General features: G+C 44.0%; 1 protein-coding gene and 2 long non-coding RNA genes across 3 annotated transcripts; 1 reads left to right on the top strand and 2 right to left on the bottom strand.

The window, feature by feature from the left end:
- Positions 1–1,632: 1,632 nt before the first annotated feature.
- LOC141983863 (uncharacterized) lies at positions 1,633–11,628 on the bottom strand. The gene is made up of 4 exons (XR_012638543.1): positions 11,549–11,628; positions 6,136–6,309; positions 3,704–3,873; positions 1,633–2,813 (listed from the first exon to the last, which is right to left on the bottom strand). It is a non-coding gene; the product is annotated as an uncharacterized LOC141983863 (long non-coding RNA).
- On the bottom strand, positions 8,322–11,518 carry LOC141983864 (uncharacterized). The gene is made up of 3 exons (XR_012638544.1): positions 11,346–11,518; positions 10,075–10,236; positions 8,322–8,631 (listed from the first exon to the last, which is right to left on the bottom strand). It is a non-coding gene; the product is annotated as an uncharacterized LOC141983864 (long non-coding RNA).
- Positions 11,629–11,753: 125 nt separating the features above from the next.
- COX7A2 (cytochrome c oxidase subunit 7A2) lies at positions 11,754–16,175 on the top strand. Its single transcript, XM_074946853.1, has 4 exons — positions 11,754–11,877; positions 13,749–13,838; positions 15,316–15,400; positions 15,953–16,175. Exons 1-4 carry the CDS (start codon positions 11,860–11,862, stop codon positions 16,009–16,011), a joined length of 252 nt encoding a protein of 83 aa, XP_074802954.1. The 5' UTR covers positions 11,754–11,859; the 3' UTR covers positions 16,012–16,175.
- Positions 16,176–17,223: the final 1,048 nt, after the last annotated feature.

The raw sequence follows: 17,223 nt of genomic DNA, 5'->3' as shown, positions 1-17,223 counted from the left end.
TGGGAGATCTCGGTCCTAGGGCTTAGACCTTCCCTGTTAAAGTTTAAGCAGACCTGAGATGAAAGGATCAGACCCGCAGTTTCTATAGTTCTCTAGCAGGCTGACAAGCCTCCTCACAGCAATCATCACCAGGGCTTTCCTCTGAGGAAGAATACGCTATGCAAATAGTCTGTGGACCGTTGCTTCACACTTATCTTCTATTTCCTATGCATACCCAAGTAAACTAGTTACACTTATTCACATAAGGCAATTAGCTGATCCTTCATTATAACAGAGATAGTTAAACTGAAGATAACAAATTAATATTAATTTCCTGCAGTATCTCACATCTTTGTTCTTAAAGTTAATTGATCATATTTGCATACATAATATCAGGCAATTAAGACATGAAAGGGAATTAGCATCTAAAAGATAATTTGGTTACACTGTTAAACTTCTAACAGGACACAGGTAAACACAGTCAAATATACTTAGCAACTATTCTTTGTTTCTAATACTACAAATGAATGGGTTAATGATGCTGGTCTAGTACATCTCTTTGAAATTCACATATGAGTGAACTGTCCTGATACAATTGTAATGCCTCTTGTTGTTACGGGTAATACACAGGTTGGCTGGTCTGCCCACGTCACAGGTATTCCCAAAGAGCAAGGTGGTTGTAGCTGCCCACTGTCAAGGTTCCTTCCCCACTCTGAACGCTAGGGTACAGTTGTGGGGACCTGCATGAAAAACCTCCTAAGCTTATCTTTACCAGCTTAGGTCAAAACTTCCCCAAGGTACAAAATATTCCACCCTTTGTCCTTGGATTGGCCGCTACCACCACCAAACAAATACTGGTTACTGGGGAAGAGCTGTTTGGACACGTCTTTCCCCCCAAAATACTTCCCAAAACCTTGCACCCCACTTCCTGGACAAGGTTTGGTAAAAAGCCTCACCAATTTGCCTAGGTGACTACAGACACAGACCCTTGGATCTTAAGAACAATGAAAAATCCTCCCAACACTTACACCCCCCCTTTCCTGGGAAATGTTGGATAAAAAGCCTCACCAATTTGCATAGGTGACCACAGACCCAAACCCTTGGATCTGAGAACAATGAAAAAGCATTCAGTTTTCTTACAAGAAGACTTTTAATAGAAATAGAAGTAAATAGAAGTAAAGAAATCACCTCTGTAAAATCAGGATGGTAGATACCTTACAGGGTAATTAGATTCAAAACATAGAGAACCCCTCTAGGCAAAACCTTAAGTTACAAAAAAGATACACAGACAGAAATAGTTATTCTATTCAGCACAATTCTTTTCTCAGCCATTTAAAGAAATCATAATCTAACACATACCTAGCTAGATTACTTACTAAAAGTTCTAAGACTCCATTCCTGGTCTATCCCTGGCAAAGACAGAATATAGACAGACAGAGACCCTTTGTTTCTCTCTCTCCTCCCAGCTTTTGAAAGTATCTTGTCTCCTCATTGGTCATTTTGGTCAGGTGCCAGCGAGGTTACCTTTAGCTTCTTAACCCTTTACAGGTGAGAGGAGCTTTCCCCTGGCCAGGAGGGATTTCAAAGGGGTTTACCCTTCCCTTTATATTTATGACACCCACCTATGTCAACTAGAGATAATGGTCTTTCCTTATCTCGACAAGGTCCTATTGGCAGTACAAACGGCAGTATAGGCCTCTGACTCAACCTTGAAAAGTCCATTTTGACCCCAGTATAGCAGATATATTTCACAGAAACTTCTCTGGATGTTGTGACAGCAAGGGCTTAACTACTTACGGACAAGTTAGTGATCCTAAGAAATCTCATTTCAAAAATTCAGATAAGTCCTCAAACCTCAGCAAGAAATTGTCTCCAATTACTATGTCATGTGGCAGCTTGCACTTTAATAACTCAATATGCCAGGTTACATCTTCAATGACTCCAGGGTTTGCCCAGGATGGTTTATGTACTGAACAAGCACAATCTGGACAAGCAGGTGTCTGTTTCCCATCAGGTTCTGGAGTCACTGAATTGGTAGAAGGACCCCTCCATTCAGGCTTTCATCCAGGCTCCTCCTACCATTGTTATAACATCAGATACGTCCCTCTTGGAATGATGGGGGCGCATCTCGGATCACACACCATCCAGGGCAAATAGTGTCCCCAAAAGCATCTTCTTCACATCAACCTTTTAGAACTGAGAGCAGTCAATAATTCTTTTATTCATTTACTTTCCTTGATCAGAGTCAAATCTATCAAGCTCGTGAGACACAACAGGGCTTGCATGTTCCACATCAGTCATCAGCGTGGTGCTCACTCTTCCTCATTTTGTGCCAAAGCAATAAAACTCTGGTAATAGTCATCTCTGCTTCCTACCTCCCTGGTACACCGAATACCATGGCCAACAACCTCTGCAGACATTTCTCCCAGAATTATGAATGGTAATTTTGGGGTTTCCAGATGTGGACCTTTTTGCAATTGCCGCAAACACAAAGTGCAAGAAATTTTGCTCCAGAGGGGGACTAGACCCTCAGTCATCCGAGGATGCCTTCCTTATTCATGGACAATGGGTCTTCTTTATACACATCTACCAACACCGTTACTTTTGAAAGTACTGAACCAGATCAAGCAAGAGAGGGCCAAAGTCATTTTAATTGCAGTGACTTGGCCAAGACAAGTTTGGTATCCTTACCTCATTTGGCTTGCTTCTTGTCCACCACTGAGACTTCCAACTGGTTTTCATCTGTTGTCTCAGAATGCCAGTCAGGTGCATCACCCTAATCTGGAAATACTGCAACTTCGGGCATGGGTCCTCGATGATTCTTGAGAGACTCCCTGTTCAACATTGGTGAAACAGGTTTTGTTAAACAGTGGAAAAGCATCTACACAACATATTTACGTTAAGAAATGGAAGATCTTTCCTCTCCAGTGTACCAGTTGACAAGTTTCTCCTGTTCGTTCTCTTTCCACCATCCTAGACTACCCATTAGAACTGAAAAGATCAGGTCTTACTATTAGTTCCTTCAAGGTTCTTTTGGTGGCTATAACAGCAGTTCATTCACCTGTCAAAGGCTTTTTGGTTTTTACCCACCCCACGTCAACACTCCTCAGAGGACTGACGAATCTTCTTCCACAGCTTAGAAAATCTACTCCAATACAGGACTTGAACATTGTCATTAATTGCTTTATGAAAAACTTCTTTGAACCATTAACCACGTTTGTTGTTTCATCTAACCACGAAAACGGATTTCTTGGTGGCCACCACATCTGCCAGGAATATAGGAGGACTGGGGATTTTAATGGCAGATTCCCACCCCTCTATGGTATTTTTCAAGGAAAAGATCACATTAGAACCACATTGTAAGTGTCTCTCTAAGGTGTCTTCTGAATTTCATATTAATCAGACCATTCGTTTTACAGTTTTTTCCCCAAAACACCATCGGCGTAGGCAGGAAGCTGCCTTTCAGACTTTGGATGTCAGAAGGGCATTAGCCTTCTATCTGTACAGAATCAAACAATTCAGAGAGTCTCCCAGACTGTTTATTTCAATTATGGACAGATCCAAATCTCCACCCAAAATACAGCCAAGGTGGATTTCAGGATGTATTATCTCATATTACAATTCTGCCAACATTCAACCTCCTCCTAGTGTGCTAGCCCATTCTACAGGGTCTCATTCTATTTCTGTAGCATTACTTAAGGATGTTCCAGTTGCAGAAACTTACAGAGCTGCAATCTGGATGTCAGTGCATACTTTCTCCAAGCACTGTGCTTTGGTTCATGCCTCTAGATCAGATGCTGCAGTTAGCAATGCAGTTCTGTCTTCAGTGTTAGACACTTCTACGAAGTCCCCTTCTCCCTGTGAGAATGCTGCTTGAGAGTCACCTGCTGTGGACTGACATAGGACATTATTCGAAGAAGAGGTTACTCACTTTGTACAGTAACTGGAGTTACTGGAGATATGTCCCCCTATGTGTACTCCATTACCCACCCTCCTTCCCCTATGCTTCCTCTGTGGGACTTTGTGACAGAGAGGGAACAAAGGATGATTTGCCCATGCAGCCCAAGTATAGGGAATGAGGATGTGTAGGGAGCATGCACAGGTTAAATGGGCACTGTTACCAAAAATCTCTGATCAAAGGCACATGGGAGCTCATGTGCACCTGAAGTGGAGCACCCATAGGGGAACACATCTCAAAAAAAAATTCCAGTTACTGCATAAGATGAGTAACCTCTTCTTTTCCAATAACCTGAATAAATCTAATATTTTTGTTTATCCATTTTATTTCATCTTCTATGTTGTAAGCTTTTGTTCTTGTAAACAGTGTTGTTACATGATGAAGCACAGTGAAGGAAAATTATTGTTATAATTAAGGGTATCACTTCTTACAGCATCTCTTAGAAGCATATTACCCATGTGACCTAGTCTGTTTAGCGACGTAAGGGCATATTGTCTTAAATTTAGCCTCAGACTTGTCCCTGTAAGGCAATGGTTCCCAACCTCTTCCTCTTGAGGCTGTGTTTGGTTCAAAATATGCTGTGATGGACAGAAGTTGTAAATAGATAGCATGCCTCAAAAAGAATAACAATCATGCAGGTCCAGATTTGTTTGGGGTGGTAACAGCTTTTATATGCCAAGCTGAAAATGTCAGAGATTCACCTGAAAATACTGAAGCAAGGATTCCAACAGGAATCTGTTCTTGGCCCAATTCTATTCAGAACCTTTCACAATGGAACAGAACATAAAATAATTGCTGGTCAAATTTGCAGATGACACAAATTGGTTGAGTGGTAAATAATAAGAATAGGTTGGTTCTACGAGTGATTTAGTCAGCTGGACTCTTTTGAACAACATATTTTGATGCAGCCAAATGCAAGGTCATATTGTGACAGACATGGAGCTGATATGTCATCATTTTGATGAATACTGTATGCAATCTAGTCTTTGAGAAACTGTAAAATTATCAGTATTGCCAATCCCAAAGGTTCAATAATCATGAGTCAGACCCACAAAAAAAAAAATAGTTTGGTTTGTTTTGATTTTTGAAGTCTCCTTGTCGTGTGTGTGTGTGTGTGTGTGTGTGTGTGTGAGAGAGAGAGAGAGAGAGAGAGAGAGAGAGAATTTGTGTTATGCTCCTAAATTTATTAAGATGATTTTGGTATTAGCTCTCCCACCACATCTGCCCAGCCTCCACTCTGCTATTCCAGCACACGTTAGCTCTGCTCATTCTCCCCCACCCCCAAAAGGCTTTATTAGAAATGTTTAAGGTACAGTGTTTCACACTCTTGACATGCTCTGCTCATTCTGAGTAGTGAAGTAGCCCTCTAGTGGCTTTGATAGCATATGCATCACACAGATCAAATTTTAAGGTTTCAGAGTAGCAGCTGTGTTAGTCTGTGTCATAAATATAAAGGGAAGGGTAAACACCTTTAAAGTCCCTCCTGGCCAGAGGAAAAACCCTTTCACTTGTAAAGGGTTAAGAAGCTAGGATAACCTCGACGTTCTCAGCCACCCCAGGACTGACTGAACAGGCATACCACTCCATTGACACAGGTAATGCTCACCCAATTAAAGTCCAACCTTACCGGGTGTCTCCTCAAGCTAAAACTGCTATAGAACGGGACATCCAGGATATGTTACTGATGGGGGTAATCCACCCCTCTGGCAATGCATGGGCATCTCCAGTGGTTCTAGTTCCCAAACCAGATGGGGAGATACGTTTTTGCGTGGACTACTGTAAGCTAAATGCTGTAACTCGCCCCGACAACTATCCAATGCCACGCACAGATGAACTATTAGAGAAACTGGGACGGGCCCAGTTCATCTTTACCTTGGACTTAAACAAGGGGTACTGGCAGGTACCGCTAGATGAATCCGCCAAGGAAAGGTCAGCCTTCACCACACGTCGGGCTGTATGAATTTAATGTACTCCCTTTCGGACTGCGGAATGCACCTGCCACCTTCCAAAGACTTGTAGATGGTCTCCTAGCGGGATTAGGAGAATATGCAGTCGCCTACCTTGACGATGTGGCCATATTTTCGGATTCCTGGGCAGAACACCTGGAACATCTACGAAAAGTCTTCGAGCGCAAAAGGGAGGCAGGACTAATTGTTAAGGCTAAGAAGTGTCAAATAGGCCTAAACAGAGTGACTTACCTTGGACATCAGTTGGGTCAAGGAACTATCAACCCCCTACAGGCCAAAGTGGATGCTATTCAAAAGTGGCCTGCCCCAAAGTCAAAGAAACAGGTTCAATCCTTCTTAGGCGTGGCCGGTTATCACAGACGATTTGTACCGCAATACAGCCAAATCGGCACCCCACTGACAGACCTAACCAAAAAGAAACACCCAAATGTTGTTCAGTGGACCAAAGAGTGTCAGAAGGCCTTTAACCAGCTTAAAGCGACACTCATGTCTGAACCTGTACTAAGGGCCCCAGACTTTGACAAACCGTTCCTAGTATCCACAGATGAGTCCAAGCATGGTGTGGGAGCAGTTTTAATGCAGGAAGGACTGGATCAAGAATTCCATCCTGTAGCGTTTCTCAGCAAGAAGCTGTCTGAGAGGGACAGCAACTGGTCAGTCAGTGAAAAAGAATGTTATGCCATTGTCTAGGCTCTGGAAAAGCTATGCCCATATGTTTGGGGACGGCGTTTCCACCTGCAAACCGACCATCCTGCGCTACAGTGGCTTCATACCGCCACGGGAGATAACAAAAAACTTATTCAGTCGAGTTTAGCTCTCCAAGATTTTGATTTCGACATCCAACACATCTCAGGAGCTTCTAACAAAGTGGCTGATGCACTCTCCCGTGAAAGTTTCCCAGAATCAACTGGTTAAAATCGTCCTTGAGCTGTGGAAAATACTGTTAGCCTTTATATACTTGGTAGTATATTAAGAGGTGCATGTGTCTTATTAACTCTGTTTTCTCCTAGAGCTCCAGGAAGAAATCACAGCCAGCGTTTCACCCTAGCTGAGATTTGGGGGGCGTGTCATAAATATAAAGGGAAGGGTAAACACCTTTAAAATCCCTCCAGGCCAGAGGAAAAACCCTTTCACCTGTAAAGGGTTAAGAAGCTAGGATAACCTCGCTGGCACCTGACCAAAATGACCAATGAGGAGACAAGATACTTTCAAAAGCTGGAGGGGGTGAGAAACAAAGGCTCTCTCTGTCTGGGTGATGCTTTTGCTGGGGACAGAATAGGAATGAAGTCTTAGAACTTAGTAAGTAATCTAGCTAGATATGCGTTAGATTCCGATTTCTTTAAATGGCTGAGAAAATAAGCTGTGCTGAATGGAATGTAGATTCCTGTTTTTGTGTCTCTTTGTAACTTAAGGTTTTGCCTAGAGGGATTCTCTATATTTTGAATCTGATTACCCTATAAGGTATTTGCCATTCTGATTTTACAGAGGTGATTCTTTTACTTTTTCTTCTATTAAAATTCTTCTTTTAAGAATCTGATTGCTTTTTCATTGTTCTTAAGATCCAAGGGTTTGGGTCTGTGTTCACCTATGCAAATTGGTGAGGATTTTTATCAAGCCTTCCCCAGGAAAGGGGGTGTAAGGGTTGGGAGGATTTTGGGGGGAAAGATGTTTCCAAACGGGCTCTTTCCCAATTATATACCTGTTAGACATTTGGTGGTGGCAGCGATAAAGTCCAAGGGCAAAAGGTAAAATAGTTTGTATCTTGGGGAAGTTTTAACCTAAGCTGGTAAAAGTAAGTTTAGGTGGTTTTCATACAGGTCCCCACATCTGTACCCTACAGTTCAGAGTGGGGAAGGAACCTTGACAGTCTGTATCTGCAAAAAGAAAAGGAGTATTGTGGCACCTTAGAGACTAACAAATTTATTTGAGCATAAGCTTTCATGAGCTACAGCTCACTTCATCGGATGCCTATACATGTCTAAAATTGTTCAGCACCTATATTTTCAGACTAAAAGTCCCCTCGGCACATAAGTTTCTGCCTCTGGGCATAGAATCATAGGACTGGAAGGGACCTCAATAGGTAATCTAGTCCAGTCTCCTGCACTCAGGGCAAGACTAAGTAATAAGCAGACCATTCCTGACAGGTGTTTGTCTAACCCAGGGGCTTCCAAACTGTGGGCTGCAGCCCAAAGGTGAGCCACACCACATTCCGGAGTGATCCGCCAGCGCAACTGCTCCAGTCAAGCTCTTAGTAAATCTTTAACTCCACATAACTCTGAAATCTAAGTAAAAGCTATATAAAAGTAACGTTTTGAGCTGTGTATGTTGGACAGAGTACAGAAAAAACTTTATTAAAAAAACCCAACAAGCTGCAATATGTCAATTTTAATTCTTGCAAGTACAATGGTGAGTTTCCCTGCAAGGTAACCTACCAACATACACACAGTATACCATTTACAACTGTAAAAAGTGGCAAGCAGTATTTCAGTCTGACACGGAGTCATTTATTTTTGGGTGCACTGCAATGTTCCCTCTAATTTTTGACAGTCCATGTGCACAAAAAATTTCTTCTGTGCAAATTATTGTGCTTCTGTCCAAATTTTTGTGCGCGCGGTGTTTCACTGTGTGCGCGGGGTTTAGGATCTGTGTGCGCGCACACACGCGCACAGCTTAGACGGAACAGTGGTGTACTGGTGGAGAAGATAAGGAAAGTCCGGACCATCAGAGCTACACCAAAAAAAAGAAAATAGTAAGAAAGTATGATGACACATACTTGAAGTTTGGTTTCTCCTTTACCGTATTGGATGAGTACCCCTTGTCTCAGTGTGTTATAATATAACTGTTGTTTTATATTTTTATTTACAATATTTGATTGTTTTCTAATTATCGTGTTCAAAGTTGGAGAACTATTTTGTTTTTAAATCAACAAATAACAACACAATGTGTTTTTTAACAATTTTGTAAACTTTGTTGCTTGTTGTTCAGTTTTACATATTATACAGTTATGCCTTATGGTAGGTTCGTCTAGGCCAGGGATGGGCAAACTACGGCCCACGGGCCCCACGCCGCTCTCAGAAGCGGCTGGCACCACGTCCCTGTGGCCCCAGGGGCCGGACGGGGGGCAGAGGGCTCCATGCGTTGCCCTTGCCTCCAGGCACCGCCCCCCGCAGCTCCCATTGGCTGGGAATGGGGAACCACAACCAATGGGAGCTTCAGGGGAGGTACCCGGAGGCACGGCAAGGGCAACACTCTGAGCCCTGTGCCCTCCATCCCCCAGGGGCTGCACACGGACGTGGTTCCGGACGCTTCCCGGAATGGTGCAGTGTGGGGCCAGGGCAGGCATGCAGAGAGCCTGCCCTGGCCCCAGTGTGTGCCACTGCCACCCTGGTGCTGCTTTCGGTAAGCGGCGCCGGGCCGGAGCCCGAACCGCTCCTGCACTCCGCACCCCTCCTGCACCCCAACCCCCTTCTCTGAGCCTCCTGCTGCATCCCAACCCCCTGCCCTGAGCCCCCTGTCCCATCCTGCACCCCAACTCCCTGCCCTGAGCCCTGTCGCACCCCGCATCCCTTCTGCGCCCCAACCCCCTGCCCTGAGCCTCCTCCCGCAGTCCGCACCCCTCCTGCGCCCCTGCCCTGAGCCCCCTCCTGCACCACAACCCCCTTCCCTGAGCCCCCTCATACACCCCACACCCCTCCTCTGCCCCAATCCCTTGTCCCGAGCTCCTTCCTGCACACCACACCCTCTCCCACACCCCACACTCCCTCCCACACCCCTGCCCCGGCCCTGCATAAAATTTCCCCACCCATATGTGGCCGTCAGGCCAAAAGGTTTGCCCACGCCTGGTCTAGGCTATATTTCCCTAGTTTGCTTCGGAGAAGGTTGTGAGACAGTATCAAAAGCTTTACTAAAATCAAGATATATTTTTTTACTGCTTCCTCTCCATCCACAAGGCTTGTTACCCTGTCAAAGAAAGCTACTAGGTTGGTCTGACATGATTTGTTCTTGACAAATCCATGTTGACTGTTACTTATCACCTTATTATCTTTTAGGACCTGGTGTCTGCACTCTGATTACTTGATTATTTGCTCCACTATCTTTCCAGGTACTGAAGTTAAGATAACTATTCTGTAATTCCCCAGGTTGTCCTTATTCCCCTTCTTATAGACTTACACTATATTAGCCGTCTTCCAGTCCTCGAAATCTCTTGTGTTTTCCATGAGTTTTCCAAGATAATCGATAATGGCTCAGATATTTCCTCAGTCATCTTGAGTATTCTAGGATGTATTTCATCAGGCCCTGGTGACTTGAAGACTGTCTAAAACTATGACTAAACTGGAAATTGAACAACAAAAATTTTCCTTTCAGACACCCCCCCACCGAAAGACAAAAGTTTTGCTGTGACAAGCGCCAGTGTGAACAGTGCATTGTCAGCAGGGGCACTCTCCTGCTGACAATGCAAATGCCGCTTGTTGGGGATGGAAGTTTTTTTGTCAGCAGGAGAGCCGACAAACAGCGGCTACATTGCATGCCTTTTACATGGCTGTTGCAACACAGCCACGTTGCTAAACTCTGTGTAGTGTAGACACAGCCTAAGTAATTTTTAACTTTTTCTTTCCCTAGTTTAGCTTCAGATCCTACTTCATTTTCACTGGCATTCTCTACATCAGGTCAATACTAACCTTTTTGGTGAAAACTGAAACAAAAAAGTAATTTAGTACTTCTGCTATTTCCAGTTACTGTCTTTCCTCCCTTTTGAGTAATGGCCCTACCTTGTGCATTGTTTTCCTCTTGTTTCTAATGTATTTGTATAATGTTTTCTTGTTACCCTTCACATCTCTAGCTAGTTCCCAGGGGATGCTCGACCCTGGCCCCACCTCCCCATCTACCCCTTCCCCCTGCCTGCCTCTTCCCACCCCTGGCCCCCCTACCCCCAGCGCCTCCAGCATGCTGCTGAACATCCGATCCGCGGAATGGAGGGGGAGGCACTGACGGGCCGGGTCCTTGGTGGGCAGGAGGCACTGGGGGGAGGGGGAGGCACTGATCCGCGGGGCTGCCGGTGCATGCTGAGCATGCAGTATTTTTTTTCCCCACGGGTGCTCAACTCTAGTACTGTGTCCAGTTCTGGGCACCACATTTCAGGAAGGATGCGGACAAACTGGAGAGTGTCCAGAGAAGAGCGACAAAAATGTTTAAAGGTCTAGAAAACATGACGGCCGAGGGAAGATTGGAAAAACTGGATTTGTTTAGTCTGGAGAAGAGACGACTGAGGGGCGGCATGATAACAGTTTTCAAGTACATAAAAGGTTGCTACAAGGAGGAGGGAGAAAAAGACCTCTGGGAATAGGACAAGAAGCAATGGGCTTAAATCGCAGCAAGGGCGGTTTACGTTGGCCATCAGGGAAAGCTTCCTGTCAGGGTGGCTAAGCGCTGGCATAAATTACCTAGGGAGGCGGTGGACTCGCCCTCAGTGGAGACTTGTAAGAGCAGGCGGGGCAAACACCGGGAACGGGGAACCGCGGCCGCACCTGCAGACGCTCAGGTAAACAAAGCCTCCTGTGGCCCGCCAGCGGCTCACCCTGAACAAGCCGGGAACCAAGCTGGGGAAGCCCGGCAAGCCGATGGGCCTTCGGGACTTCTAACTCACCCTGACTTTTAGCGGGGTAACAGCCGTCGCACGGAACGTCACGTCCCGCCCCACTACCATATACTCCGCATTGCGCAGGCGTCGGAGCCCGGAGGCGACAGGGGGCGGGGGCGGGGCTTTCGGCGGGAGGGCGGGTACCACATGACTAGCGACGCTCTAGGAGTTTAATAGAGCCGCTCTAGCCACTTCCCCTTCCTCTCTATAGGAGGCTGTGCGTTTGCGTAGGAGCGGGCTGTGGCCGGCCCCAGCCGAGCGATTTCCGCTTCCGGTGTCCTTGTTTCCCGGTGCGAGGTGAAGGGACCAGAGCCAAGATGCTGCGGAACCTGCTGGTGAGCGCGGCCGGGTCTCCCCGGTAGCGCGGGGGCAGCTGGGCCCCGCGCGTCTCCTCTCCTCGCCGCAGCGTCCCCTGCCCCTCAGCTGCCCGGGCGGCTCCCTGGGTCTCTCCCGCCGTCCAGGCCTCGCGGCGCTGTGGGCTGTTCCTGGGGCTCCCCTGGCGGAGGGCAGCGAGCGGCCTGGCGGCCCGAGGGCTGCAGGGGAGCCCTGCCCCGCCGCCCTGACCGTGAGCGGCCCCGGGGGCCCCGCCGTTCGCCCGGGGGAGCCGGCGGCTCTGAGGAAGGCCCTTGCTAGGGTGCCGCAAGGTCACGCTGGCTCTTTCCTCGGCCCGTGGGGATGTCGGCCCGACATCGCCGTCCGCGCAAAACAGCGGGAAGCGCCGCAGTTAGGGCTTATGTAGGCAGCCGCAGCCTGCTGTCGCCTTTGCTTTTTTGTCTGCGGCTGCCCTTTGAGCTGAAATGAACCTTTGAGAAACAGCCTGGGTGTAGCGCTCTGCCCCGTGGTGTCACGGGCAAGATCGATTTAACGTGAATGCTTAATCCGTTATGACTCCAGTAGATACAGTTTTCAAATGATGAATGCCTTCTCCTTAGTGGTGCTTAGGCACTGGTTTTTAAGGGTTAAATAGTCTTCAGTCTTAAAAATGGAAGAGCATCTGTTGTCCCTTCTGCTTATTAAGGTTAGGGTTTTCTGAGGGGCTCCATTGCTATGGGATGGGTTTCCCAGGTAAATTAAATATCTGCATGAAGGTCTGTGATGGAAAAGCTCTATCAAAAGGGATGGAGGGTCTTGCATCTTGTTGTGAAGATGGGAAGACTCTGGACATGACTCTTTCGGAAGTTCATTCCATAGCAAGATCCTCTTTCATTATCTCAATCTGTCACACATTTAATTCTGAGCTTTGTAAGCTGCATTCTCCTGGAGGAATTTAGCCATCTAGGCAGGCTATTGGTGGGGATGCACTTTCTGGGTCAAGGTTTCAAACTGCCAACTAAGGCAGACACTACAGTTAGAGGAAGTGTAGCAAAGAGGTGAACATTTACAGCACAGTTAAATAGCTTTGCAGCCCAAGTCAGCTGACAGTGGCCAGCCGCAGGTGTTCAGTGAGGTAGACATAACCTTGGTGTCTTCTCTTTTCTTCTAGAGGTCCTATGTGTACAGTGGAGATGAGGGAATACAGGATAGATCTGAGACTTGGGGTGTATTTTGAGGGACAAGGTGCAGTTGGTATTGAGCCATTGTAGTAATGGGTCATCACTCCATCTGTGTCATGTAAGGGGATCAGCAGTGATTTGGTCAGTTGTCAAGGCCAGAATGGTTGAGTACCTAACTCAAAAATGACTGAATGAATTTTGGTGAGACGTTGGGCTGAGATCATTTGAAAGGTGACTTTAATAGAAAGCTATGAGCAAGATAAAATTTTTGCAGTTCGTGTAGCTTTTTCTGTCAGAGCTATGGTAATTAAATGAGATTCTAGGCTTGTGTAATCTTAGGACTCAGCGCAACAAAATTAAACTGATTAAGATTGTTGTTTTTCTTTAGTGCTGCAGCATAAGCCTAGTCTTTGGCACAGAAGAGAAGAAACAGAGGGCATGCAACTATAACTTCTGCTTTTACCAGTTAAACAGTAATCGTTTGTTGGAGTGGAAATAAAACAAAAAACACCCTGAATCTCTTCCATAAAACTTGAGTCCTCCAGTTGACTAGTCTTAATATTATGCATTTCCCAAGTTTTGGAAAGCTAAGACCCCCTCATCATTGTAATTTTAGAAATATGTGTAAGCCGTAAATAGTTAGTGAAAACTCTTTCACTTCAATGTGGATAAGTATAACTAGCTTTTTAAAGTGCTATATGTTGTAATTGTAGGCTCTTCGGCAAATTTCCCAGAGGACCATAAGCACTGCTTCACGCAGACAAGTTGCGAACAGAGTTCCAGAGAAGCAGAAGCTTTTTCAGGTATTGAATAGGCACGATCAGTGTGTAATTTTATCGCAAATAGAAAAGACTTTGATAGACTGTATCGATATTTTGTGCAGTTCTTTGATTCTAGCATTTAATTAGATAGTTTAGAGGAATAAGTAGAGAAGATCTACTTTCACATTTTAAATGGGAATAACTTGGAAAACTAATATTTCAAATTGACTAAGCAGTGTTCATGTTATTGAAGTGCTCTGTACATGGAAGAAGGTGCATCTTTTGACTTGTCAACTGTTATACAATCTGACTGCTTGAGTGATCGTGTTACATGGTTTAAAATATATGAATTTGTTTCACTTTCTTGAACTAGCCTTCTGATGGGATAAATGAAATAGTTCAGGTACAAAAAGTGTGTTCATAGAACAAATGAAAAGTAGAAAATGTATGGGAGAAAACAAATACTTAGGCCTCCATTCATCTGAAGAAGTGGTTTTTGACCCATGAAAGCTTATGCCCAAATAAATCTGTTAGTCTTTAAGGTGCCACCGGACTCCTTGTTGTTTTTGTAAATACTTAGGTAGTGCATGTGAAAAAGCATCACACAGCAAATTCACTACTTACTGATGTATTTCTATAGTTAAAGGATTGTGGGGTTTTTAATGCTTAGCCTGTAGCCATACCAACATAAACTTTATACATATCAAATCTCCTAAAATAGGCTAGATTGAGCCTGCTCAGAACTTGGATGGGGCAAGTCCCAGGAGAAGACTTATAGAAAGTGGTATTAGAGACTCAGCCGGAGGTATGGTTTCCACCTGAATTAATATCCCAACATAGTGGTGGAAGTAGGACTTCCTGTTAGACTGCTGTCTTTTGGATGATTGGGGCATTGATTGCTTGTGGCACTCTTACAAGATGAGGAGTATCCTAGCCCAAACCTTAATTTGAGTGACTGCTCTTCCTACCTAAACTCCCATGTCATTTCAGTTGGCGAAATTCTACAATTCTCATTCTAAAGAGAACTCATCTAGGGAGTTCTGGCACTAAACATTCTGCCACATTCCACTGCACAAGTGCCATCATTTGCACTGGATAAAATTCTATTAAAGTTTGCAAAGCACCTTGGGGGCTGCTTATTTTGTGGATGAAAGATGCTATATTAACATAATGTACTGATATAATAGGATGAAAGATGCTGAGATTTGCAACTTCCAAATAACCTTAACATCAGAATGTAGTATCTAACTTTTGATTCAAAAAAAGAACTTGAAGGACAAGATTGACTTTTAAGTTACTGACTTAAAAAATATGTGGGAACATACTTGCTAAAAAGGATTCTTCAAAAAGAATGAAAACTAACAATATTTGGAAAGAATGATATGGCTACCTAGCTCTCAAAAATAATTATTTGTAGGTCATGTAATATTTGGTAAATTTAGAATATCTAAAATGAACAACTTAAACAGCATGCACATAAGATTATTCATGTTCCTATTTTTTTATTATTTTCCATTAGGAGGATAATGGAATGCCAGTGCATCTTAAGGGTGGACTAGCAGATGGTTTGCTGTATAGAACCACCATGGCTCTAACGGTTTTTGGTAAGGTTTGATAGAAAACTGTATTATTAAACAGTTATATTTCTTGTGTAACCTGAAAAGTAGTTGCCTTAAAATGTGAATGGCAAGTCGTGTGTGTGTGTGTGCACGCGCGCGTGTGCACCCATGTTAAAAGCACTCCATAATAAGGCCAAGCAAAGTGTTGTTAGACCGTAAATTCAAAAAACTTTAAGCTTAGGTTGAAACTGAAACAATCTTTTGAAAGCCTGATTTAACCTGTCTGTTAGGAGTACTCACCACATAAATACAACTTCAAGTGTTTTCTTTATATAAAAAATAAAATTACCCTAAAGCTGCTCCTGAAAAGAGAAGCAAAGGTAAAATTTCATTGGTAAAAACTTTTCGGTGCTCCAAGCGAAGGTTGAGTTGAGGCTCTAGATAACCTCACTTGCTGTGAGGTTTAGGTCAGGTCTGTCTCTTAACTGGATCCTACATACTGCAAGAAAGTCTTTGCTTTACAAAATCTCAAACTTGCAGCTCAATTTGTATGTGTACCTTTCTGTAAACTTAATCTTTTGTCTCTTTCCATTTCAGGAACATGCTACGCTGTTTATGAGCTGTTTGTAGCTGCAATGCCCAAGAAAGTGAAATGATTCCAGTTTACAAGATGCCTCCTTAATTAACATCGTTGTCCAATTTCACGTAATTCTTCAGGGATCTTGCTTGTCCTTGTCATCAATGGTTGATTTCATGTTTGGGATCAATATTTATTGTAACATGTTAACTGCAACCAATAAAGCAGTTTTTACATGATTTTGTGGTAATCTAAATCTGTCAAACACGTTCTACGTACTCAGAGTTCTGATTCCTAACAGTGAATTCGTATTTATTAAGTGTGACTAATTGTGTTCATTATGGTAAGTACTCTGCTTAAACAACTCATCTTGCGTATAAATTGCAAGAAAGAAAGAACATAAGAATGGCCCTCCTGGGTCAGACCAAAGGTCCATTTAGCCCAGTATCCTGTCTTCCGACAGTGGCCAGTGCCAGGTGCCCCAGAGGGAATGAACAGAACAGGTAATCGTCAAGTGATCCATCCCGTTGCTCATTCCCAGCTGCTGGCAAACAGAGGCTAGGGACACCATTCCTGCCCATCCTGGCTTATAGCCATTGATGGACCTATCCTCCATGAATTTATCTAGTTCTTTTTTGAACTCTTATATTCTTGACCTTCACAACATCCTCTGGCAAGGAGTTCCACAGGTTAACTGTGCATTGTGTGAAGAAATACTTCCTTGTTTGTTCGTTTTTAAACGTGCTGCCTATTAATTTCATTTGGTGACCCCTAGTTCTTGTGTTATGAGAAGTAGTAAACACTTCCTTATCTACTTTCTATACTAGTCATGATTTTATAGACCTCAATCATATCTCCCCTTAGCCATCTCTTTTCCAAGCTGAAAAGTTCCAGTCTTAATATCTACTCAGACAGAAGCCATTCCATAACCCTAATAATTTTTGTTGCCTTTTTCTGAATTTTTCAATTCCAATATATCTTTTTTGAGATGTGGTGACTACATCTGCACACAGTATTCAAGATGTAGGCATATCATGGATTAATATAGAGGCAACATGATCTTTTCTGTCCTATTATTTATCCCCTTCTTAATTATTCTCAGCATTCTGTTTGCTTTTTCAACTGCCTCTGCATTGAGTGGATGTTTTCAGAGAACTATGCACAATGACTCCAAGATCTTTGAGTGGTAATGGCTAATTTAGACCCCATCATTTTATATGTATAGTTTGGATTATGCTTTCCAATGTGCATTACTTTGCATTTATCAACATTAAATTTCATCTGCCATTTT

This window comes from Natator depressus, chromosome 3, assembly GCF_965152275.1.
Source record: "Natator depressus isolate rNatDep1 chromosome 3, rNatDep2.hap1, whole genome shotgun sequence".
In the NCBI taxonomy this organism is placed as follows: domain Eukaryota; kingdom Metazoa; phylum Chordata; order Testudines; family Cheloniidae; genus Natator; species Natator depressus.
Note: the sequence above shows the minus strand (reverse complement) of the source record. Positions and strands in the feature narration are given on the sequence as shown.

Coding starts and splice junctions, on each gene's coding strand:
- COX7A2 (XM_074946853.1), top strand. Junction 13,839..15,315: donor AGAAGCAGAAGCTTTTTCAG/GTATTGAATAGG, acceptor ATTTTCCATTAG/GAGGATAATGGAATGCCAGT. Junction 15,401..15,952: donor CATGGCTCTAACGGTTTTTG/GTAAGGTTTGAT, acceptor TTTCCATTTCAG/GAACATGCTACGCTGTTTAT.